Source organism: Leptodactylus fuscus, chromosome 6, assembly GCF_031893055.1.
Source record: "Leptodactylus fuscus isolate aLepFus1 chromosome 6, aLepFus1.hap2, whole genome shotgun sequence".
Lineage (NCBI taxonomy): Eukaryota > Metazoa > Chordata > Amphibia > Anura > Leptodactylidae > Leptodactylus > Leptodactylus fuscus.
The window spans coordinates 23,049,482-23,076,293 of NC_134270.1; the positions used below are offsets into that span (position 1 = coordinate 23,049,482).

At 44.2% G+C, this 26,812-nt stretch overlaps 1 protein-coding gene across 1 annotated transcript in view; it reads left to right on the forward strand.

Annotated features, from left to right (window-relative positions):
- The window catches only part of CEP112 (centrosomal protein 112), a 78,101-nt gene that overhangs the window by 22,147 nt on the left and 29,142 nt on the right, over window positions 1-26,812 (forward strand). The window contains exons 9-20 of the mRNA XM_075279571.1: window positions 189-275; window positions 6,894-6,993; window positions 7,086-7,204; window positions 7,430-7,573; window positions 8,461-8,615; window positions 8,793-8,922; window positions 9,045-9,137; window positions 9,222-9,281; window positions 11,477-11,556; window positions 14,077-14,200; window positions 14,591-14,698; window positions 21,280-21,462. Of these exons, the coding sequence (XP_075135672.1) occupies window positions 189-275; window positions 6,894-6,993; window positions 7,086-7,204; window positions 7,430-7,573; window positions 8,461-8,615; window positions 8,793-8,922; window positions 9,045-9,137; window positions 9,222-9,281; window positions 11,477-11,556; window positions 14,077-14,200; window positions 14,591-14,698; window positions 21,280-21,462 (1,383 nt within the window). The remainder of the gene's footprint in view (window positions 1-188; window positions 276-6,893; window positions 6,994-7,085; window positions 7,205-7,429; window positions 7,574-8,460; window positions 8,616-8,792; window positions 8,923-9,044; window positions 9,138-9,221; window positions 9,282-11,476; window positions 11,557-14,076; window positions 14,201-14,590; window positions 14,699-21,279; window positions 21,463-26,812) is intronic.

The window sequence follows — 26,812 nt, forward strand, 5'->3', positions numbered from 1 at the left end:
AATATCCGATGATGGGGCCTCTAGCAGCGCCCCCTGCAGTCAGTCAAGCTGCACAAGAGGCCTCTTATTACTTGATTAGAACTCCAGGTAAACTGGATGTCAACATGTGCAGGGGCTGTCACCCAGCTTTCTCAAGATCAGATGTGACTAGCAGCTCTCATGATTAGTATTTTCTCCTGGTTCTGTAGATGGATGTGAAGATCAAAGGACTGGAGGCAAAATATCACGAGGAGAAGCTGAAGATGCAGCAGAAGCATGACGCAGATGTTCAGAAGGTGAGAAATGGGGGTATAATGCTATACAGAGGAGGAGACATCGTAACATTGTGACTGATGAAAGTGCAGTGTGGTTCAGGGTAACTCCTATTGTGTAGACTGTAGCTGAGTTTACATGCCATTACACTGTGACCGCAGCTGAGCTGTAGATGGCGCTACACTATGGCTGAGCTGTAGATGGTGTTACACTCTGACATCAGCTGAGCTATAGATGGCGCTACACTGTGACCATAGCTGAGCTCTAGATTGTGTTACACTGTGACCACAGCTGAGCTGTAGATGGTGTTACACTCTGACATCAGCTGAACTATAGATGGCGCTACACTGTGACCACAGCTTAGCTGTAGATGGTGTTACATTGAGACATCAGCTGAGCCGTAGATGGTGCTACACTGTGACCATAACTGAGCTGTAGATGGTGTTACACTGTGACCACAGCTGAGCTGTAGATGGTGCTACACTGTGACGGCAGCTGAGCTGTAGATGGTGTTATACTGTGACCACAGCTGAGCTGTAGATGGTGTTATACTGTGACCACAGCTGAGCTGTAGATGGTGCTACACTGTGACCATAGCTGAGCCATAGATGGCGTTACACTATGACTGTAGCTGAGCTCTAGATGGTGTTACACTGTGACCGCAGCTGAGCCGTAGATGGTGTTACATTGTGACCATAGCTGAGCTGTAGATGGTGTTACACTATGACTGTAGCTGAGCTGTAGATGGCGCTACACTATGACTGTAGCTGAGCTGTAGATGGTGTTACACTGTGACCATAGCTGAGCTGTAGATGGTGTTACACTGTGACTGTAGCTGAGCTGTAGATGGTGTTACACTGTGACCATAGCTGAGCTGTAGATGGTGTTACACTGTGACCATAGCTGAGCTGTAGATGGTGTTACACTGTGACCATAGCTGAGCTGTAGATGGTGTTACACTATGACTGTAGCTGAGCTGTAGATGGTGTTACACTGTGACCATAGCTGAGCTCTAGATGGTGTTACACTGTGACCATAGCTGAGCTGTAGATGGTGTTACACTATGACTGTAGCTGAGCTGTAGATGGTGTTACACTATGACTGTAGCTGAGCTGTAGATGGTGTTACACTGTGACCATAGCTGAGCTGTAGATGGTGTTACACTGTGACCATAGCTGAGCTGTAGATGGTGTTACACTATGACTGTAGCTGAGCTGTAGATGGTGTTACACTGTGACCATAGCTGAGCTGTAGATGGTGTTACACTGTGACCATAGCTGAGCTGTAGATGGCGCTACACTATGACTGTAGCTGAGCTGTAGATGGTGTTACACTGTGACCATAGCTGAGCTGTAGATGGCGCTACACTGTGACCGCAGCTGAACTGTAGATGCTGTTACACTGTGACCATAGCTGAGTTCTAGATGGCGTTACACTGTGACCACGGCTGAACTGTAGATGATGTTACACTGTGACAGTAGCTGAGCTGTGGATGGTGTTAGTGGCCAAATTTTTGGAAACCTTTTGAATAAAAAGAGCGTTTTTGATGTTTGATGGCTCAGAACAGGAATATTTTTTGTAGGACTATAAAATCTTCAACACTGTTGAAAAAATAATATTCTGTAGAACGTAATGGAAGAAATTCTGTTCAATTATCTGAATTCTATCAAAAATGAAAGCTAAGACAGCACAATAGGGTAGATTTCTTATGCTTTGCAAGTCACACATTTCTTGTGCAAATTTGTTTCTTTAATAGTTTCTTCAACCACTTTTAGAACGTCCGTTGGGTTTTTACATCCGGATAGTGGCGTCCTTTTTCTTCACGGACGTACCGGTATCGTCCAGATGCTGAAACAGGGAGCTGCCTGTAACTACAGCCGGAGCTCCCATAGAGAAGACAGGGAAGGTTTATTACCGTCTCTGCCTTTTCGATCACTTTGTAGGGATCAGAGTCTGTTAGAGCTGCAGGGCCTACAGGACCCCTATCAGCTCTATAGTAACGTGCAGGAGGCTAAATGTACAGCCCCAGTTACAGGGGAATTCAGCACCCCCCACCAAAAAAAATAGTGATCAGATTTCCCCAAAGGTCTTTTATGACGTTATGGGGACACAACGTAAAAAATAAAATAATTAAGAAAATAAAATAATACATCAACAACACACCGTTATTACAGGTTCTAGCCCCACCCCCGACACCATACAAAATATAAATGACAGTAACGGAGAGGAAAAACTATTTTATGAAGTTTTTTTAGTAGAACTTTGTGCTATTAAATAAAATAAAAAAAATATGAACATTTAATAACAGACAAGTTTTCCCTCCTCTTTTGTTTATTTTTTCCCGGATATAAAAAACAATTAAAACACATGAAAAAATAAAAATAAAGCCCTGTGTATCCCTGAAAAAAGATGCAAAAATGAGTTGCATTACCGAAATGATAAAAATGTTATAGCCCTCAAAATGGAACATACAAAAAACCCAAAAATGTGTCTGGTCCTGAACAACAAATTGGCCCGGTACTGAACTGGTTAATTGGCTCCACAGATTTTCGATGGAGTTAAGGTCATTCTCAGCGCATTCTATTATTTCCTGATTCCACTTTTTGCACATTGCACAACATGACCCGGAGCTGAATCTTATTGAAATGTAAAGGTTCATGATCTTGGGAAACATCCGGCGCTGAAGGTTTTAGTTTGGGCTTTTCTCTCCGCCTATTTTAAGCGAAATGGGGGACGGTGTCTTGTACTGAGACTCAAACTCTAGTGTGGACCTAGCGTTAGTTCATATCTGCGCCGGGCTGTCTGTTCTTGTGTCCATCAGAGGGCCAGAACAGTGGGCAAAATGGCCGCTACAATAGTGGATACATATGGAGCTCTACGGACCCCAATGACTATAATGGCTTCTATAGGGGTTTTTAAACTGAAATGAGCAGATGAAAAAGTTGTGCGTGCAGGATTTATTATTTCATCTGCCGGTTTCAGGTGGCCGCCGCGATAGAGTTGACTGTGACATAGATGGAAACTTAGCTTAAACCTGTTACAATAAGGAAATCATGGCTGGATTTTTGACAAATACCAGACCATGGAAAGTTTCTGCATTCATGGTCGTGTCCATCACATTCATGGTCGTGTCCATCACATTCATGGTCGTGTCCATCACATTCATGGTCGTGTCCTTCACATTCATGGTCGTGTCCATCACATTCATGGTCGTGTCCATCACATTCATGGTCGTGTCCATCACATTCATGGTCGTGTCCATCACATTCATGGTCGTGTCCATCACATTCATGGTCGTGTCCATCACATTCATGGTCGTGTCCATCACATTCATGGTCGTGTCCATTAGCAACTGATTAAGACAACTGACTGTCACCAGTAAGATAGAGGAAATCTCTAAAACTGCGCCGGAGTCTCCATAGTGAACGCAGCCTAGGTAGGTTCTGAATGTTTGGGCTTATATACGTTTCACATCTTGTTAGTCTATAACTGGACTCACTGAGCTGCTGTTCCTCTAATAATACTTTGATAAAACTTGTAGTATTATATTCTATGTGAAGTTATCTTTCTAATAATATGCAATTCCAAAAAAACTTTTCAAAAGGTTTCCACAAGTTTGGCCACTAGTGCAGCTGAGCTGTAGAAAGTGCTGTGCGGATGTTACAGTCGGGTAAGAGATAGATCTGAGCACTGCTTTCTGCGATGTCCCAGTATAATGTTACTGTCTGGGTGAGCGATCGCCTGGGGCCTCTCGTCCAGCACTGCCTGCACATCTCCAGTATTACCTGCAGATATTAATACCGCTCTCACCTCTGCCAGTATCTCACAGGAACAGATGACTGTGCTTATTGTAGAGCGAGGACTCGCCGTGACACATCAAAGACCTGGGAAGCAGATGGCAATATGTGGTCAGGACTGCTGCCTGCAGAGAGTCATGTGACAGGGGGACTAAAATATCTGCATGTGTCAAAGCCCCATCCCCAATCACATCAGTGTGCCTGTGCTGTGAGCCTTTGATAAATCTTATATTCTACTATCCCAATTATAGCTGTGCCCATCCTCAGTTCTAGAGCTGCACTCACAATTCTGCTGGTCACTTATCCTGTACTGATCCTGAGTTACATCCTGTATTATACTCCAGAGCTGCGCTCACTATTCTGCTGGTACAGTCATTGTGTACATACATTACATTACTTATCCTGTACTGATCCTGAGTTACATCCTGTATTATACTCCAGAGCTGCGCTCACTATTCTGCTGGTGCAGTCACTGTGTACATACATTACATTACTTATCCTGTACTGATCCCACGTTACATCCTGTATTATACTCCAGAGCTGCACTCACTATTCTGCTGGTGCAGTCACTGTGTACATACAGTACATTACTTATCCTGTACTGATCCTGAGTTACATCCTGTATTATACTCCAGAGCTGCACTCACTATTCTGCTGGTGCAGTCACTGTGTACATACATTACATTACTTATCCTGTATTATACTCCAGAGCTGCGCTCACTATTCTGCTGGTACAGTCACTGTGTACATACATTACATTACTTATCCTGTACTGATCCTGAGTTACATCCTGTATTATACTCCAGAGCTGCGCTCACTATTCTGCTGGTACAGTCACTGTGTACATACATTACATTACTTCTCCTGTACTGATCCTGAGTTACATCCTGTATTATACTCCAGAGCTGCGCTCACTATTCTGCTGGTACAGTCACTGTGTACATACATTACTTGTCCTGTATTATACTCCAGAGCTGCACTCACTATTCTGCTGGTACAGTCACTGTGTACATACATTACATTACTTATCCTGTACTGATCCTGAGTTACATCCTGTATTATACTCCAGAGCTGCACTCACTATTCTGCTGATGCTGTCACTGTGTACATACATTACATTACTTATGTACAGGTGGTGGGTGACAGAAGGATACTGTCTGTGGTGACCTCCATGCGGGAGAACAAATCCCACCCCATGTATGGGACCCTGATGGGACTTGGCAGCACTGTAAGCGACCGTCTGCTTCACCCCAAGTGTGAGAAGGAGCGCTATCGCAGGTCCTTCCTTCCAGCCGCGACCAGGCTGTACAATCTACATCAGACCAAACGAAGATCACTCCGCACAGAGAACTAATGATTATGACGATGACCATGAGGTCTTCCTCTTTCTCTTCTGTTTTTCCTTAGCTGCCATGGACTCCTAGTATATCTTCTCTTCTCAGCTTATCTGTGTCTACGTCTGTAATATATTACTCTGTATTATCCTGTATCTGTATTACTATGCTGCTGTAACACGCTGAAATTTCCCCAATGTGGGACTATTAAAGGATTATCTTATCTTATCCTGTATTATACTCCAGAGCTGCGCTCACTATTCTGCTGGTACAGTCACTGTGTACATACATTACATTACTTATCCTGTATTATACTCCAGAGCTGCGCTCACTATTCTGCTGGTGCAGTCACTGTGTACATACAGTACATTACTTATCCTGTACTTATCCTGAGTTACATCCTGTATTATACTCCAGAGCTGCGCTCACTATTCTGCTGGTACAGTCACTGTGTACATACATTACATTACTTCTCCTGTACTGATCCTGAGTTACATCCTGTATTATACTCCAGAGCTGCGCTCACTATTCTGCTGGTACAGTCACTGTGTACATACATTACATTACTTATCCTGTACTGATCCTGAGTTACATCCTGTATTATACTCCAGAGCTGTGCTCATTATTCTGCTGGTACAGTCACTGTGTACATACATTACATTACATATTCATTACATTACTTAAAGGGGTTTTCCCTTCTCACCAGTTTGTCTGCTGTCTGTTCTTCTCACTTCCTGTATCCTTCCACAAGCTGGTGGGCGGTTTTGACTATTTGATGGACAGCACACTATGAAGTACCTCACTAGAAATAGACATTGCCTTTACCATGAAAGATAATTTCTTATCGTTACTAGAAATCTAATATAAATACAGATAAAATAATGTTCGCAGTAAACGTATATTACATTACACAGGTTTGTACAGGACACCTTACTATGCTTTGATAGAGAACAGACTTTGTGTTATCTTTGGGTGCATTCACACGGAGTAATGAATGTGAATGCACCCTTTATGTTTACATAGAGAGACTGACAACACTGTCTGAGCCTTTATCAGCAAATTGCAAATAGATGGATGGAAGAGCAGGAGATAACAGCTCTGAAAGTAATACAGAGAACTTAGCCCCCATACCCTTCAGAGAGCAGTGATTTATCCTCAGAGCAGATATCACAGGACAGGACCAAGGAATTGATGTGTAAACAACGGAAGGAATAATATCACATAGCAGGCAAACAAAGCAGCATTTGTAAAGCAATGTATTTAGGAAAAGTCTTGAATTTTCATAAGCTAGCAGTATAGATGGGATCCTTGAGATGGGACAACCCTTTTAAGTCTGTGTAGATTCTGGCCATGCAGGGAGTTTTCAGCTCTGCAGCTTGCTTGTTTAGATCCCTTGTGTATATAATTTCTATAGTACCGATCAGAGGGACTTGAGGGATCAGGGCTTTTCATGGTGGGGTTCACCCAGTGTTCCCTTCTTTTGCTTATGAGTTTGTATTTTGTTCCACAGATCCTGGAGAGAAAGAACAATGAGCTAGAAGAGATGAAGAGTTTGTATCGTACAAAGCAGAACGATTCTGAGGAAACAGTCAGGAAGCTGGAGAAGAAAGGTAAGTGCAGTTCTGAGCTGCTCTGTGACTATTACCTCCCATCAGACATTGCACAGAGCTGATCTGTCCTCTGTGTGACCACCTGCCCACAGTGCAGACCTTGCTGCGGGAGTCTCAGCTCATCCGAGAGACCAAAGATGCCCAGATCCAGGAGCTGAAGAAGCTGTGCGAGGAGAGCGCCGAGACGCTGAGGAACCAATGGGAGAAGAAGGTGCAGTATATATGTACTGGTTCTGTTAGGGGCATATGAGATTCTGCAGCAGTTGTGGTCTATATTAAAATCTTATGCAGCATCTTAATTGTATATTAGATTGTGCATCAGCTTTCACAGCAGCTGAGGTCTTGAGGTCTGTATTAGGAGTTTCTGCAGCAGCTGAGGTCTGTATGAGGAGGTTGCGCAGCAGCTGAGGAATTGTCACAAATTATCCCCATACAGCTCCACAGTGCGGTGGCAGACATGGAGCAGGAGAAGTTTGAGCTCCAGAAGAAGCACACTGAGAACATCCAAGAGCTGCTGAACGACACAAACGCCCGACTCCTGAAGATGGAGGCCGACTACGTGTCACAGACCAAGGCGACTGTAAGTTTTCATCGCATTCTTCAGCGCCCCCCATGATTTTGGGACTAGATAACTGCTTACACATTGAATAAAATGCCAGGAATGACACTGAAGACTGACACTTACACAGCCAGAGTTGTCAGGGTCCTGTAATTGAGGTGACCCCCCTTGATAGTAGGGATGCAGGGCAACACATTTAAGACTAGTGTAGTTTCCCGGCCACACAACTTAGCAATGCAAGGGTCATGTGCCTGCGGTGTAAGATGTGACCCTTGGTGTCCTGCGGGGCGACCTCTCTGTAGAAATAATATTTGCTCTGCATCATCACCATTACTCATTACACATTACTTGTTGTGGTTGGTCTGGATGCTCAGGGTTGTTCTCCATGTTGCACTTATTGCGAGTTCCTATGGATCATAAATCAGCATTAATACTGGTTGAGGGCCTGGAACTCTGTTTATTCTAAAATTCATGGATTATGAACAGAATGCCTGAACTGCAGTGAAGACTGACACTGATAGAAGCAGATATATAATTAAACACAGACTTATGCCATTGGGTGTATGGGGCATTTGATTGCAGCAAAGCCCGGCCACCAAAGATAAGGACCGGGGGCACAAAATATTGGAAGAAATCTGACCCTGATATCCTCAATATGCAGGAGTCTGCGGATGAGCTATTGTGATCAGCCCTGGCCCTGGGTCTTCACCGTAGTTCTGTGTGTCAACCAGGAGACTTAGGATGAGCAGTTCTTTACACTTCAGCTCTGCTTGTGATCTTTGAGGGCTTTGGTGGGGGCAAGTGATACCTATATACAAGGATATAGAAGATGGTGATGATCATTGGCTGGCTCACCCTCCACCAGGCCGTTCTTTTAGCCCCTTAGATTGTGATGTCTCCTATTCCAGGCACTTACGGTAAAGGAACTGGAGGCTCGGGTGCAACAGCTGACTGTGGAGGCTGAGAGTAATAGTCTGCAGCGCCAGAAGTTAATACAGGAGAAGGCTGAGGTGGAGGCCTCCTACCAGACGGCCCGCAGCGAGATCCAGCAGCTGAGCTCCCGGTGTGTATCTGGCATTTCTCATCTGTTACTGGCCCCTACTGATGTAGCAGAGCTGGATGTGTCTTCTTTTTGAGCTGCATTGTGTGAATTTTTTTCCAGCAGTCCTATGTAAAGTCTCTGCTTGTGGTATCACTCCGCTCTGTTCCACCTGTAGCTGACTGGCTTTTGTATTTTCAGGCTGACCTCTCTTCAGAAGGATGGAGACCGACTGAACCAAGATCGCGACAAACAGCTCCAGCAGTTGCACAGCAAGTATGAGGCCGACGTGAACTACATCACCCAGCAGAATGCACTGTCTGCGGCTAAGGTGCTTGCAGGGCAGGGCTATAGCGGTGTGAAAGTGGTTGGGGCCACATGTAGATGGGGGAGGAGTCATAGTGCTTTATGTATATGTAGCCACTGACCATCTGACTTGTCGCATCACTCCAGGCCTCGGCGCTGATAGATGAGCTGGAGCAGTCCTTGTCCCGGACCAAACAGCATGGACAAGAGCGCGAGCATCAGCTGCAGCAGGACATGCGGGTAACTCCTCCTTCACTGTATATAGCGCAACATGGACTACAACTCCCAGCATTGCCTCAATATGTGAAATTTGATCTTTTATAGGAACTCGAAAGCAGATTTCAAAAGGAAAAACTCCAAATGGAGCATCAGTGGGAGAGGAAGGTGAGAGAATGGGGGTAGTAACCTGGGGCAGTACCACCAGTGACCAGAAGGAGCATCTGCTCATTATCTATATGTGTTATATCTGCTGTTACATGGGACTGTGTGATTACATCATGGAACAGTTCCCAGCCCCAACGTTGTGACACCTCTCGCCCTGTAGGAACAGTAAATTTATCTGGCATGGCAGCAGGCTTCAAGTTCTTCATCTTCATCTCTGACCCTTGTGGTCTGTGTGCTTGTGTATACCTTGTAACTTTCTCTGATGTCTTGTACTCCAGTCACTTCCAGAGCTGCATCTTTTCCTACACTTCATTCAATTTCAAAGTTGTACGCTTTCTTGCATTTCAGTCGCATCCGGAGTTGAATCATTTTCCTTCTCCATTTCCAATTAGGATGCATCATGCCTTATACTCTAGTCACTTCCAGGGCTGCATGGTGTCTTATCCTCCAGTCATGTACAAAGCTGCATCCGTTTTCCGTTACACTTAGTTGTTTAGCTGCTGTTCCATGATGTTCTCTGTTGTCATGTATACTAGTAGATGTTGGATGCTCTGTCTCTCCCAGGGCACAGCAGAGCAGAGACTATTACCATCTTGGAGAGTGACTGGAGTAGAATGTAGTGCCATAAGCGGCCTGAGCAGTCTCACCCTCCCTGTGCCTGTGCTTCAGATCAGAGGGCGAGGACAGAGGCTCTTCGTTAACTCTTCACCTTCCTGATCTGTCTCTTCCTTCCTCCTCTGTCACCCTAATTATGTATAGCCCTGAGATATAAAGATGGCGGTCTGTGCGCAGTCCCTGCGTATAGGCTTCATGCACACAACCGTTTTTGCAAGTTTTCCAAGTGTCCTCTGTTTTTTTTTTCTCTGTTCCATTGATTTCAATTGACAGCTCAGATCCGTGAAAACATGCTGTAAAATATTCGGAATGGACACAGTACAGAAGACAATCAGATTGCAAAGCCGGTTGTATGCATGAAGCCTTAGGTGTGGGCAGAGGGGTCTCCTGCTTCCAGTTATACATTGGTGACACCCCTTCCTGTGTGGGACATATCCTTCGCAGGTGTTCACCATGTGTTTCTCACCAACTGTTACTGCCCTGTATTTACTGCCTCATATCGGACACCTGATGGAGGGCGGCGCGCTCGTAAACCGCCATATTTCCTTCTTTTTATGTTGTTATTGCCATGTAATCATCCCCAGCCCCAGAAAAGAGAAGAACGTGCATTATAGTTGACAGCGTGTGATCCCAGCCAAAGCTGCAGTATGTCTAGTACTCTAATCACATCCAGAGCTGTATGGTGCCTACTGCTCTAGTCACATCTGGAGCTGTATTGTGTCTAATGCACTAGTCACATCCACAGATGGATTAGCTTATGCTCTAGTCACGTGGCCTGGTGTCTTAAAGGGGTTTTGCGGGACATTTTATTTATTTATTTATTTTAAATAAGGTCTATTAGTGCTATTAATGGGTTAATAAGTGCACCTAAATACCTTTAGCAGTGTATTGAGTGATTTCTGGGTGTCTCTGGGAGCTCTTGGCATCCTCTGCATTTGTTTACAAGGTGTAGCTTCCTGTTCTTTTATCCTACAACTACCGTAATGCATTGCTCTTCTCTGAGACTACATCTGCGTCTCACTCCCTCCCTCTCTCAATCCCTCCCTCACACCCCCTCCTCGTTTCCCTAGCTAGCTCACCATTACTAGCCCTTCCTAATTAACTAACCCACCCCCACCCCATCATACTTACCTGTCTTCCGGTCCGGATCTTCTGGGTACGGGAGATCACGTCCTTCTGCGAGGCCGAATCCTCCTCCTCTTTACGTCTGCCTATGTAGTAAAGCCAAAATGTCGGCTCGTCAGATGTCAAGAAGAGGAGAAAGACCCTGGCAATATTTCAACTTTTCATGAAAACTCAGGGACCCTTTAACTCCATGGTCAACGATCCATCACCTGTGTATAAGGATTTATTGACTGCCATCCAGTTTACTCCATTCACATCCAGAGCTGTTTTCTACTGCAGTGTCATGTCTTCTGCTCCAGTAACATCCAGAGCAGTATCGATAATTCAGGTCTTACATTACAATTCTATCCAGTGCCGTGTTCATTTTTTCTTCTGCTCTAGTTACAGCCAGAGCTGTGTTCAGTGGTTGAAGGGTTGCCTCTCCGTCTATTGACTTGTCTTTCTTTATCCTGCAGGTTCACGATCTTCAAAAGAAACTGGAAGATGAAAGGGACAGTGGTGCCAAGAAAGTTGCCAAAATGGCCGATCTGTTAAAGTAAGTTTATATTCTCTCCCTTTACTCTTTTCTGATGGACCACAAGAGTCCTCCACCAATCAGAGCACAGAGTGTCCACTGTGAGGCTCGCTGCTGCCCCCTTTCTGTCACATTTCCAGGTCTGCAGCTATGTTCTCAGGCATCAAGTTCATACATGAGCATGAATACGGTCTCTGTTATCAGTCATTTCAGACCAGGGAGAGGCTGACTGTAAGAGAGGTGAATACAATCTATTACTATCTGTTATCAGCCATGTCAGGAGAGGCCGACTGTAGGACAGGTGAATACAATCTATTACTATCTGTTATCAGTCATTTCAGACCAGGGAGAGGCTGACTGTAAGAGAGGTGAATACAATCTATTACTATCTGTTATCAGCCATGTCAGGAGAGGAGAGACCGACTGTAGGACAGGGGAATACAATCTATTACTATCTGTTATCAGCCATGTCAGGAGGGGAGAGGCTGACTGTAGGACAGGTGAATACAATCTATTACTATCTGTTATCAGCCATGTCCGGAGAGGAGAGGCCGACTGTAGGACAGGGGAATACAATCTATTACTATCTGTTATCTGCCATGTCAGGAGAGGAGAGGCCGACTGTAGGACAGGTGAATACAATCTATTACTATCTGTTATCAGCCATGTCAGGAGGGGAGAGGCTGACTGTAGGACAGGTGAATACAATCTATTACTATCTGTTATCAGCCATGTCAGGAGAGGAGAGGCCGACTGTAGGACAGGGGAATACAATCTATTACTATCTGTTATCAGCCATGTCAGGAGGGGAGAGGCTGACTGTAGGACAGGTGAATACAATCTATTACTATCTGTTATCAGCCATGTCAGGAGGGGAGAGGCTGACTGTAGGACAGGTGAATACAATCTATTACTATCTGTTATCAGCCATGTCCGGAGAGGAGAGGCCGACTGTAGGACAGGTGAATACAATCTATTACTATCTGTTATCAGCCATGTCCGGAGAGGAGAGGCCGACTGTAGGACAGGTGAATACAATCTATTACTATCTGTTATCAGCCATGTCAGGAGAGGAGAGGCTGACTGTAGGACAGGTGAATACAATCTATTACTATCTGTTATCAGCCATGTCAGGAGAGGAGAGGCCGACTGTAGGACAGGTGAATACAATCTATTACTATCTGTTATCAGCCATGTCCGGAGAGGAGAGGCCGACTGTAGGAGAGGTGAATACAATCTATTACTATCTGTTATCAGCCATGTCAGGAGAGGAGAGGCCGACTGTAGGACAGGTGAATACAATCTATTACTATCTGTTATCAGCCATGTCCGGAGAGGAGAGGCCGACTGTAGGAGAGGTGAATACAATCTATTACTATCTGTTATCAGCCATGTCAGGAGGGGAGAGGCCGACTGTAGGAGAGGTGAATACAATCCACTACTATCTGTTATCAGCCATGTCAGGAGGGAAGAGGCTGACTGTAGGACAGGTGAATACAATCTATTACTATCTGTTATCAGCCATGTCAGGAGGGGAGAGGCTGACTGTAGGAGAGGTGAATACAATCTATTACTATCTGTTATCAGCCATGTCAGGGGGGGAGAGGCCGACTGTAGGACAGGTGAATACAATCCACTACTATCTGTTATCAGCCATGTCAGGAGGGGAGAGGCTGACTGTAGGACAGGTGAATACAATCTATTACTATCTGTTATCAGCCATGTCAGGAGAGGAGAGGCTGACTGTAGGAGAGGTGAATACAATCTATTTCCCCCTGTTATCAGTCACCTAGATATATTCAAGTTCTGCAAAATAAAGTTAAAAATTGAAAATCCGAGCCTCTTCACCTGGATCTCAGCGTGGTCGCCATCGGCAGGCTGCTCTTAGAAGACTTCTGCCTAGGTTCGGCTCATAGAAGGCTCTTGTCTTTTCAACTGGAGCTGAAGAATAAAGAATGGAGAAGATCAAAGAGCGAAGAAATCCTGGAAGGAGCGACTGAAATATTTATTACCATCAGTCCATCCTCCTGGCCCATGGGGGGCAGCGTGTTTCTTACGACATTACAGGCCTCTCCCAATTGAAGACAAGCACTGACACATGACAATCCACACTAACCCCGTGTTCACACCATCCCTCAATACATGGCAAAGTGGGAGACCCGAGCAGAACGGCCTCCATCACCCCCTGTGACTGATCAAAGAGAATCCCAAGTATAGACGTCTCCTCGGCAGGGAAAATGTCAGTGACAGTCAGAAAACCTGCAGCATTAACCCTTTATGATGGAAAATACTCTGTGCTTCTGGGGCCCGGGTCCATCCACTATGCAATTCTTAGTCGGTGACCTCCCCTGTTAAAATACTCTGTGCTGCTGGAGACCCTGCTCCTTCCACTATTTAACTGTTTGTGACCTCCTCTATAAGATCAGCACACTCCTTCCCCATTGTGGGACTATTAAAGGAATATCTTATATACTCTGTGTTTCTCTGACCCTTGACCTATTATAACACCCAGGATGCGTCCGCTATCATTGTGTTTTGCAGGGAGCGAGAGGAGACGCTGGATCGGCTGACAGAAATGCAGAGACTTCAGGCGGAGGCCACAGAGGAGTTTAAGCGCCAGGTGGAGCGGAATACGGAGAAGGTGTACAGTGAGATGAAAGAACAGGTAAAATAGTAGGATCACAGAGACCTTAGGGCGGCGCTTACATTGTGAGCTGTGGTGGTTCGGATGATGGGGATGATTGCACCATTTTTTAGGTTTAGTACAGTTGGGGTTGATTTGTCAAAGATGTATTACTTGGTAGTCATGTGACCCAGTGGGGGAGGGGCTATGATGGAATACTGCTGACATCACCAGGGATAGGTTCCATCATCAAGGTGATAAGGAGCGCCTGCAGGAGAGATCAGCAGTAGCATGGAGTGGACCATCTTCTATCCCAGGGTGAGTGTGACCTTCACTTACCGGGTTGACAACCTCTGTACTGGCCATAACTGCCTCTCAGATCTTTCCTGTTATTAATGAACCGCCATGTTCTTTCTGTTCCCACCCTCAAAGATGGAGAAAGTGGAAGCCGACCTGAACTGCTCCAAGAGCCTCCGAGAGAAGCAGAGTCAGGAGTTCAGCCGCCAGCTGCGGGAAGTTACTGAGCGGTACGAGCAGCAGGTCAGTGACTACCTGGGACACTGATAGTTTAAGGGGGTGTAGCAGGAGTGGCAGCACTATGTAGTGTGTAGAGGATTCTACTCCGATCACATCCAGAGCTTTCTGTTATTAGTGGTAGATAACAACAGGTGCTCAGTTATATTGGTTAGGTCACCTGAACATCTGCCAAGTGATCAGAGTAGAGAGCGCAGCTCTGGGTGCAACTGAAGAATATCTGGTATAACAAGTACAGAAAAGTAGAGTTATTTCTCATTTTCTGAAAGTTGTACACGGAATATGGCTGCCATATAAGCAATCAGGTCATGAGAACCTCCAGAGCTCGGTTACCTTTGAACCCCTGTACATGTACTCATCCAACACCCAGGCAACCCCACAACAGCGCCAGACCACCCCCTGTATACACTCTCATATATCTGCTCCAGACACAAGACTTCAATCCCCCCCTCTATACAGTTACTCATTATATCCTGAGCATCATCCTGCAGATGGTTACACCACACTCTATCGCTCTGCAGAACATTTCTCCCTCTGCCTCATGACTGATATAATAGTGCATCAAAATAAATTAGAATATCAAAAACATCAAGAACATCAAAAAGTTAGGTTTTTTTAGTAATTCAAATGAAAAAGTGCCCCCCATATATTAAATTGTATTATATTATACAGTACCCCCCATATATTATATTATGTTATACAGCGCCCCCCATATATTATATTGTATTATGTTATACAGTGCCCCCCATATATTATATTGTATTATTTTATACAGTGCCCCCCATATACTATATTGTATTATATTATACAGCACCCCCCATATATTATATTGAACTAGCATCCGCCCGCGACTTCGTCTGCGGGTTGGTGTTGGCACTGAGCCGCTTATATTTAGCCAATTGCTGTTGTGGATGATCCGCCTGCTCCCGCGTCTTGGCTCTGCTACATTGCTGCATATGCGCAGCATACTCAGTTGTATGTACATCTCTGCATATGGAGAGCGTACTGAGCTGTGCTAAGCTCTGCTACATCTGGCCATTTGGATTAGAGGGGTGTTCTTATGTCAGTGTTTGAGCAGCTTCTGTGTTGGAAACGGCTGAACGGATGTTGCAGAAATTTGCCACAGTTTGATCAGCCTGCTCCCACGTATCGGTTCTGTTACATTGCTGCATGTGCATAGGATACCCAGCTGTATGTACATGTTTGCATATGGAGAGCCTATAGAGGTGTGCTACAGCGCTGCCTAAACTCTGCTACATCGGGCAATTGTGATTACAGGGGTTTTGTTATGTGACTGTCTGAGCAGCTTCTGTGTTACAAAGGGATGAACGGATGTCGCTGAAATGTGCCAAAGTTCTCCCTCCTCCCCCATCAGAAGCATAACAACACATTTCCTGTAGTACTCACTGAAACTCTACTTCCGATATACTCCTCTTGCCCTCACACAGCCTGCATGTTCTGTAGTCTCCTGATCTTCTATGAGACTCCATTTTCTTCAGCTTTCTCACCATCCAGCTTCATCCTATATAGCTCTGCCCACAAAATAGTGTGTAGCTCCGCCCACTTCAGGTCCTTTAGTGTAGTGTGAACCTAAATTCCTTCACTTCGGTCATGTAGTGACGTCATTTACTGGGATAAAAAGTAGCCTATGTTTTAGTGGGGGTTCCTATCTATGTATGTGGCAAATTTCATGCAAACCCATTCAGCCGTTTTTGCATGATTGAGGAACAAACATCCAAACTCAAACATCTAAACACACAAACTTTCACATATTAGTAGGATTAGTAGGATAGGATTATATTATACAGTGTCCCCCATATATTATATTATACAGCGCCCCCTATATATTATATTATACATTGCCCCCCCCATATATTATATTATAGAGCGCCCCCTATATATTGTATTGAGTCATTACAAACAGAGGGAACTTTTCCAAGTGTTTCTTTCTGGTAATGTTGATGCTTATGGATTACAGCCAAGGAAAACCCAAAAGTCATTATCTCAAAAAATTAGAATATTATATAAGACCAACTGTAAAATAATGTTTTAACATAGAAAACGGTCAAATGAAACGTCTGTCCAGTAACTCCCCTCAGTCCTTGGTGGGGGCTCCTAGTACATGAATGACGGCATCAATGTGGCCTGGAGGGATCGGCCTGTGGCCCTGCAGAGCTCGTGTTATGGAAGCCCAGCTTGTATGATAGCAGCCTTCAGCTCGTCTGCATTGTTGGGTCTGGGGTCTCTCATAGATTCTCTATGGGGTTAAGGTCGGGCCAGTTTGCTGGACAATCTCACACAGTGATACTGTGGTACTTGGTACTTTTGGCAGTGTGGACAGGGGCCAAGTCCTGTTGGAAAATAAAAATTCCATCTCCAAAAAGCTTGTGGGCAGAGGGAAGCCTGAAGTGCTCTAGAATCTCCTGGTAGAGGCTGCGCTGACTTTGGTCTTGATAAAGCACAGTGGGCCGACACCAGCAGATGACATGGCTCCCCAAACCATCAGTGATAGTGGAAACCTCACACTAGACCTCAAGCAGCTTGGATTGTGTACAGCGGCCTCTCCGCTCTCCCTCCAGACTCTGGGACCAAACTAATGACCACTGAGTAACAGTCCAGTTCTTTCTCTCCTTGGCCTAGGTAAGATGCTTCTGGCGTTGTCTATTAGTCATGAGTGGGTGGACACATGGAGGTGACACTTGTAGCTCATGTCCCGGATACGTCTGTGTGTGGTGGCTCTTGTAGCACTGACTCCAGCAGCAGCCCACTCCTTGTGAATCTCCCCCAAATTTTGGAATGGCCTTATCTCGGTTGCTTTTTCTACCACACTTTTTCCTTCCACTCAGCTTTCCATTAATATGCTTTGATACAGTGCTGTGTGAACAGCCGCTTCTTTAGCAATGACCTTTTGTGGCTTATCCTCCTTGTGGAGTGTCAGTGGCTGCTTTCTAGAAATCTGTCAGCAGTCTTCCCCATGATTGTGCCACCTACTGAACCAGACTAAGGGACCTTTGTAAACGCTTAGGAAGCCTTTGCAGCTGTTTTGGGTCTATTATTCTAATTTTCTGAGATAATGACTTTTGGGTTTTCTTTGGCTGTAAAACGTAATCATCAACATTAACAGAAAGAAACACTTGGGTTTCCTCTGTATGTAATGACTCAAAATAATATATGGGGGCGCTGTATAATATAATATATGAGGGCGCTGTATAATATAATACAATATAATATATGGGGGGCGCTGTATAATATAATATATGGGGGCGCTGTATAATATAATACAATATAATATATGGGGGCGCTGTATAATATAATATATGGGGGCGCTGTATAATATAATAAAATATAATATATGGGGGGGCACTGTATAATATAATACAATATAATATATGGGGGCGCTATTTAATATAATACAATATAATATATGGGGGGGCACTATATAATATATGGGGGGCGCTGTATAATATAATACAATGTAATATATGGGGGGCGCTGTATAATATAATACATTATAATATATGGGGGAGCACTGTATAATATAATACAATAATACAATATAATATATGGGGGCGCTATATAATAAATACAATATAATATATGGGAGGCTGTATAATATAATACAATTAATCTATGGGGGGCGCTGTATAATATAATACAATTAATATATGGGGGCGCTGTATAATATAATACAATATAATATATAGGGAAGCACTGTATAATATAATATATGGGGGCGCTATATAATATAATATATGGGGGAGCACTATATAATATAATACAATATAATATACGGGGGCGCTATATAATATAATACAATATAATATATGGGGGGACTATACAATATATGGGGGCGCTGTATAATATAATATATGGGGGCGCTGTATAATATAATACAATATAATATATGGGGTGGCACTGTATAATATAATACAATATAATATATGGGGGCGCTATTTAATATAATACAATATAATATATGGGGGGGCTGTATAATATAATACAATGTAATATATGGGGGGCGCTGTATAATATAATACATTATAATATATGGGGGAGCACTGTATAATATAATACAATAATACAATATAATATATGGGGGCGCTATATAATAAATACAATATAATATATGGGAGGCTGTATAATATAATACAATTAATATATGGGGGGCACTGTCTAATATAATACAATTAATATATGGGGGGCGCTGTATAATATAATACAATATAATATATAGGGAAGCACTGTATAATATAATATATGGGGGCGCTATATAATATATATGGGGGAGCACTATATAATATAATACAATATAATATACGGGGGCGCTATATAATACAATATAATATATGGGGGGACTATACAATATATTAGGGAGCACTGTATAATATAATACAATATAATATATGGGGGCGCTATATAATATAATACAATATATATGGGGCGCGCTATATAATATATTGTGGGAGTACTGTACAATATAATACAATATAATATATGGGGGGCGCTGTATAATATAATACAATATAATATATGGGAGGGCGCTGTATAATATAATACAATATAATATATGGGGGGGGGGTACTGTATAATATAATACAATATAATATATGGGGGCACTGTATAATATAATACAATGTAATAAATGGGGGCGCTGTATAATATAATACAATGTAATAAATGGGGGCGCTGTATAATATAATACAATGTAATATATGGGGGGCTGTATAATATAATACAATATAATATATGGGGTGACTGTATAATATAATACAATATAATATATGGGGGCGCTGTATAATATAATACAATGTAATATATGGGGATGCTGTATAATATAATACAATGTAATATATGGGGGCACTGTATAATATAATACAATATAATATATTGGGGGCGCTGTATAATATAATATAATATATGGGGGGCGCTGTATAATATAATACAATGTAATATATTGGGGGCCTTTGTACAGATCTGCAGAACATTGCTCTGTCCACCTCCTGACAGATACATAGTGATATTACCTGCAGATTATTACACCTGTTAGTGTCTATTATAATAGACACTAACAGGTCTGCAGAATATTTCTTAAGCACTTGATCATGTCTTTATTGCTTATATCTAATTGTTCATAGTTGTGTTTCAGAGAAGGGGTCACACTGTTGGGGGAGGGGGTTGTTACACTTGGCTTTTTCACATTGTTCATAGGATTTGAGTTGTTTATTTATGATGTCATGGTCATTGACTTTACGCTTTCCTGTGACGTCATTGCAGGATTATTATTAGTCACTGTCCATTAATCTTTTGCGCTTTCTAGCGACTTTTTGGCATTTTTATCACATTCTGGAACATTCCGAGTTTTCCACCATTTTAATAATCTGCTGAGTTATCAAACTGCACAGGAGCGTTTCCTACAGATTTATATTGCCGGCTGCCATGAGGCTGCTCTACAGCTGATATCAGACACCCAGATGTATCCGCGTCGTGTCATCTATCTGTCTCATACATTCAACTTCCAGATCCATTAGTGCAGCTGTTCCGGTTCCAGTAGAAGCCCCTCCCTCATGTTGTGTGTTATCTGTGCAGTCCCATGTAAATCCTTCTAGTACATCCTTCTTTCATATGGAGCCATGGGAATAGTAGCTCAGAGCAGCCCACATCATTTCCATATCTTTGTCGCGTTTCCGTTCCAGTGTTGCTGCTGTTGATGAAATGGCGCACTATCTGCTTCAGACTCTTCCATCATAGTGGCCTCCAGAGCAGGCAGCTGCGTCCTCTTTCAGGTTCGGGGTCTTTTCCACCGGCGTCTGGTCTGATTCTGATGCCGGAGATTGAGGGAAGATGCAGAGCTGACAACATATTCCCCTGTCCCAACATCCTCCACGCCCCCGTCCCAACACCCCCCATTTCTCTTTCTATATTTGTCTGTCCCAAAATCCACCAAATCTGAAGAGAAGTACATGTGACTGGTGGCGGCAGCTGTGCGGCCCGGAGACTGGAAGGGAGCGCGGCTTCCTGAAGACTCTGCTTCAAAGGCAGCCTGCATGTTAGTGAGGCACTGGCCAGGTAGGGTGCCTTTATACCCCGTCTGGGAGGATTAGTATCAAAGAAGTGAGCCGTCCGGGCCACCAGCTCAGCGCTGCCATTCACACCCAGCTGGGGAGAGGCTGCCACCGGCTGAGGTCACAGCAATTCTGAGAAGACGCAGCAACACGGCAGCTGTCCCCCACAACCTCATCATCCCATTATGTGTTGGGGGGGGCAATGACAAAGACCCTTTATATCAAGTCATTATCTGCCCCTACAAAAATGACAACTGTAAAAAGTTCTTATATTGTGCCTGGTCCCAGCGCCGAGCCTCCATCTTCCCTCTCGGCTGTCATAGCTTTTTCCGTAGAGCGATATTGTGGGGTCCTGTGCTGTTCCTCGTGCACCCGTGTCAGACATGGACTTATTTTTTGAGGGGCATGTGGGAAGTGGTGGTGTCTGGAGGGGGGCAGCGTGGGGGGGTGGGGGTTGGCAGAGATAAGTTGTCATGGTGACAAGGATGTGCCAGTGATGAACTGTACGCTCTATTGTCCAATCAGATGGTGGAAGTGAAGCTGGAGCACGAGCAGGAGAAAGCGCACCTATACCAGCAGCATAGCGCCGAGAGGGACAGCCTGATGAAGGAGCACGAGCAGGAGATCGAGCGGCTGGAGCGACAGCTGCAGAACACCATGGCGGAGCACGAAAAGAAAACGCAAGCATGGAGGGAGCGAGACTCGCAGGTAATCACACTGCGGGAGTGCCGCTCCAACGCCATGTCTGGCTTCCTGGGGTGCGGCTCAGTACTCCATTATGTTGATATTAATTGGCCTGTGAAGTTTAGGCAACCCCCTTCATCTGCTGCAAAGCCCCTGTGTTATCTTCTGTCGCACCACAGGTATCCACATGAAGAGCCAGCAGCTCGGCCTCGGTGTTATGCCGCGGCGCTGCTTCCCTCTACGGTTCTCTACCTGCAGGTATAGGAGTGCAGTACACCATCTGCGCAGGGATCATTGTCCTTGTATTATGAGAATATTATATGGATTGTACCAGTCAGACCCCCCTTCCCCAAAATATCCATCTGTGCCCGCCCTGTTGGAAGCCGCTCTTCACGCATACCCCCGGCTGTGGGCTTATTTGATGCTTCAGCATGCTGTCAGCAAGGACAATGATCCCCTCTATGATATCGCCCTATGTGTTCTGCTGCGAGGCCTGATACTTGTCACTGCTGACTCTTTTTTTTCTTTTGTCCTGGTGTGAGGGTGCATTGATCTCCATTGATTGAGTGGGTCTGTGCTATCGTGTACATGTGATCCGGGTGTGGCTCTGGTTTTGAGTCTGGGTCTCAAGTTGTAGTAGAAGGAGATGGTTCTGCTGCAGGATAAGATGGCAGCATTAAGCGGAAAGTCATCCTGTGATATCAGTATAGTTTACTGGTTTCCCTAATACATGGGGCCTCTTCCTGCTGGCGGTGTATTTCCCTGGACCACCCACCCTGGACTTGCCTTTTAATTCGCTCCCAGATACCAGTCGGTCTTCACACTACAGCACAGATATCTGTATGACCCTCCCTATTCCCCATTAGACCCTTTTTCTATCACCATTGCGGATAAAGATGTCCATGGGGGCATCAAAAGGCATCCAAGGAGGATACTGTCCTAGCATGATTCTAGAAAATCATAACTGCTCTAGAGCATCTGGAAACAGCACAACCTCTGCCAATGGCTTGTGCCTGATATTACGGCCTAGCGCCATTAAAATAAGTGAAACTGAGATGATCACGGCCTGTGAACTGGAATGGTGCTGTTTCTGATTGATGGCCTCATTAGGTCCTGTACTACGTCAGAGAACCTCCTATTATTTCAGCTTCTCTACGGCCAGCTCTGTTTTTTTTTTCTGTTCACTACACGTCCAATATATGAGTAGGTGATCTATGCGGGAAGGTTAATCCACCAGGAGCCTGTCCATACTGGGTGTCTTCTTGCCACAATTCACCAGTAACCCACGTGCCCATACTGGATGTGCTCTTCAACATGAACCTCACCGTACAACACAATCAACCATGAACCTGTCCACACTGGATGTCTTCTCCAGCAAGGGCCTCACCATATCTCACACTAGCAGCCTGCCCATATCCAGCTAGAAACTCACCACGTCACACTCCAACAGGGACCTGGTCATACTTGACCATCACCTCAATAGGAATCTATAGCCCTCTCTATACTTCACTTGCATTGGACTGAGACTCTCTCCATAATTTGCCTGCATCTTAGATCAGCGACATTCAGAAGCAGGTCCGTATAGTTTGAGGCTCAAGTGCCAGAAAGATGGCCATCTCTCCAAACCAGACATAATAAATGGAGGATAAGCCCCAAAATACTGAAGTTTCCTGTCATTGAATGTTGGTCGTGGAGCTTTGGTACGCTGGATCCAGTGGCCATACATCTTGGTAAGATTATTGGTTGTTGCACACTTTGCAGTCTTCAATCCACACATGAAGGCCATTGGTAGATGACAGGCTGGTGAGAGAATCTCTCAGAAGTGCATTGTTGGGGTCTGTGCCGCCTCCTCGGGGGGTGTTACTTGTAAGTGCCGCTTCCTCACTAATGAGCTTCCGTCTTTCATCATCCTTTTGGTCGTGAAGACTTTGCAGAATGTGTTTCATCATTTCTGGTTTTACCTATTAAACTGATAGACAGCGCTCTTCTCTACCCTCCTCCTCTCCACAACCAGCTTCTAATTTGCCTTAACTGAGCAATATCAAATAGAGATTTAAAAATCTTTTACGGTTGTAAAATTGCTGAAGAGTGGAGTAAATTAGGCTGTGCGGTAATTGGAAGGTCCTTCCATCCTGACTGCAGAGAGAAGAGGTGCGTCTGGAAGTTGAGAAAAGTTTATGAATGAGTGAAGTTAAAAAAAAAAAATAATAATAATTAGTGAAGGATTGACCGGTGTCACAGTGCTGATGGGGAGGGGGTTGTTATCCATGTGGTTACTCTGCCAAAGACATCGGCATTCACCCTTGGCCTATGAAAGTTCTCAATATAAAACTGTATGGTGGTGACCTTGGTGTTTCCAGGCCTTGTCTTGGTGCCTCAAGGCTGGTTGTGGTCTTGTCTTGCCACTTGGCTAGTGATAACTTATTTGGTGTCTCTAGGCTGGTGGTGGTCTTATCTTGATACCACTAGACCGATGGTGATGGCATTGTGTTGATGTCCCTCGGATGGTGGTGGTCTTGTCTTGGTGCCTCAAGGCTGGTTGTGGTCTTGTCTTGGTGTTTCTAGGCTGGTGGTTGGCCGTGTCTTGGCATCTCTTGACTGGCATATCAGTAGGCTGCTGCTGGCCTTGTGTTGGTTTCTCTTGACTGGTAGGGTTCTTGTTTTGCGGTCTCTAGGTTGTCGATTTCTCCAGTGCACTTGTAGCCTATGTTTTGGCCACTGCTCATATGGAAGCATCAGACAGTTCAGCTCCCGAGAAGGTGAGAGACATTTCATTATTGTTCCATCCTCCAGTTGATAACTGAGTAAATGGTTGTAATAATCTCCTATCGTCCTGTCAGGGTGATGCACATTAATCTGAGGAGTCAGCAGCACTTACTATAAATAATGGATACGGTACAGATTGCTCCACCTGCAGGTCTACAGCAGGTTTACAGCACAGCTGACGTAGACCATAGCACTGAGCACATGTCTAGTAGATGCCATGTCTCATGTGATGATGTGGTCATTATAACTGACTGACAGTCCATCTCTAGATCCTCAATAGCCATTTAACCACAGAGCCCAGTCTATCCTAGTGGTTGCAATCCAGGTAGCATTGCAGAATCCTAAAGGTCTCTGTCATCTTCTGATAATCACATGACACAAGATGATACAGGAACTGCTTTCACTTTATGAAAAGATTTATTTATTGAGTCAAGGTTCTGTACTGTAACATTATTTCCAATGTTCAACTCCATATAAAGACTTATACACACAGGAAGTGACATTGTACTCCAGCTATAAGTGGTGGTATTATAAAGGAAGTGACATCACTGATCTGGAGATATTAGTTATATTATACAGGAAGTGACATCACTGATCTACAGCTATTAGTTATATTTTACAGGAAGTGACATCATTGATCTACAGCTATTAGTTATATTATACAAGAAGTGACATCATTGATCTACAGCTATAAGTGGTGATATTATACAGGAGGTGACATCACTGATCTTCAGCTATAAGTGGTGGTATTATACAGGAAGTGACATCACTGATCTACAGCTATTAGTTATATTATACAAGAAGTGACATAATTGATCTACAGCTATAAGTGGTGGTATTATACAGGAGGTGACATCACTGATCTACAGCTATAAGTTATATTATACAGGAAATGACATCACTGATCTTCAGCTATAAGTGGTGATATTATACAGGAGGTGACATCACTGATCTTCAGCTAGAAGTGGTGGTATTATACAGGAAGTGACATCGGTGATCTACAGCTATTAGTTATATTATACAGGAAGTGACATCACTGATCTGCAGCTATTAGTTATATTATATAGGAGGTGACATCACTGATCTTCAGCTATAAGTGGTGGTATTATACAGGAAGTGACATCGGTGATCTACAGCTATTAGTTATATTATGCAGGAAGTGACATCACTGATCTTCAGCTATAAGTGGTGGTATTATACAGGAAGTGACATCGGTGATCTACAGCTATTAGTTATATTATACAGGAAGTGACATCACTGATCTCCAGCTATTAGTTATATTATACAGGAGGTGACATCACTGATATTCAGCTATAAGTGGTGGTATTATACAGGAAGTGACATCACTGATCTACAGCTATTAGTTATATTATACAGGAGGTGACATCACTGATCTCCAGCTATAAGTGGTGATATTATACAGGAGGTGACATCACTGATCTTCAGCTAGAAGTGGTGATATTATACAGGAAGTGACATCACTGATCTACAGCTATTAGTTATATTATACAGGAAGTGACATCACTGATCTGCAGCTATTAGTTATATTATACAGGAGGTGACATCACTGGTCTCCAGCTATTAGTTATATTATACAGGAGGTGACATCACTGATCTCCCAATATCACTGATCTTATACAGGAGCAGTGGCATCGCCAGATATTGTACAGGAGATGACATCACCACTCTCCCAATATTAGTGATAATATATAGTAGTGGCATCTCTAGATATCAGGGATATTATACAGGAGCAGTGACATCACCGCTCTCCAGATATCAGTGATATTATAGAGGAGGAGACCTCACTTGTCTCCAGATATTAGTTATATTATGTGTGTGTGTGTGTGGGGGGGTTATGATCGCCCCACCATGTGTTTGATGTGACACCCCTTTTATTGTCTCTGCACCATCCTCTGCTATGAGGTGTGTGACCCCCTGTCTTGGCTCCCCTTGCAGGCATTTCCCGCACATGAGCTGTAAATGGCTGTGAATTCTGTAGTTTAACATCAATCCTTCACTTTCCACCTCTTGGCCTTATTACAGAACACAGAAGGCTTTGATGTCGCTGGGAGTTGCGGTGCTGTCAGCGTGCGGCACAGAATATAAATAGGCCTGGGCTTCTGTTCATGCAGTGATACCCTGTGCTGAGGGGACAATGAGATGGGCGTGATACTGGGCAGTGATGGGTGTGGGTACCGGGTAAGATAGGCAGTGATGCCGGGCAGTGATGGGTGTGATGCTGGGTAGTGATGGGTGTGGGTACCGGGTAAGATGGGCAGTGATACCGAGCAGGACGGGCAGTGATGGGTGTGATGCTGGGTAGTACAGGGACCACATTTGTACTAGAGGTGTCTTTCTTGCAGCTTTTGATGTGACTAGTGCAGGTTTGGGGGTCAGCTCTTGCGATCGCCTCCTGTTCAGAGCTTGGAAATCTGGGCTGAAATGTGTTTACCAAACCAAACAAGCCGTTTCTCATGTGTAAAGCCAGGATGCTGTCACCGCGCTGCCCGAATCTCTGGTTACCATGGAAACTGCAACATCACAGCCGAGCCCGTAACTTTTAAGATCAAAACTTGTCTTTTTCAAAGCGTCTGAGCCTCGCTGCCTG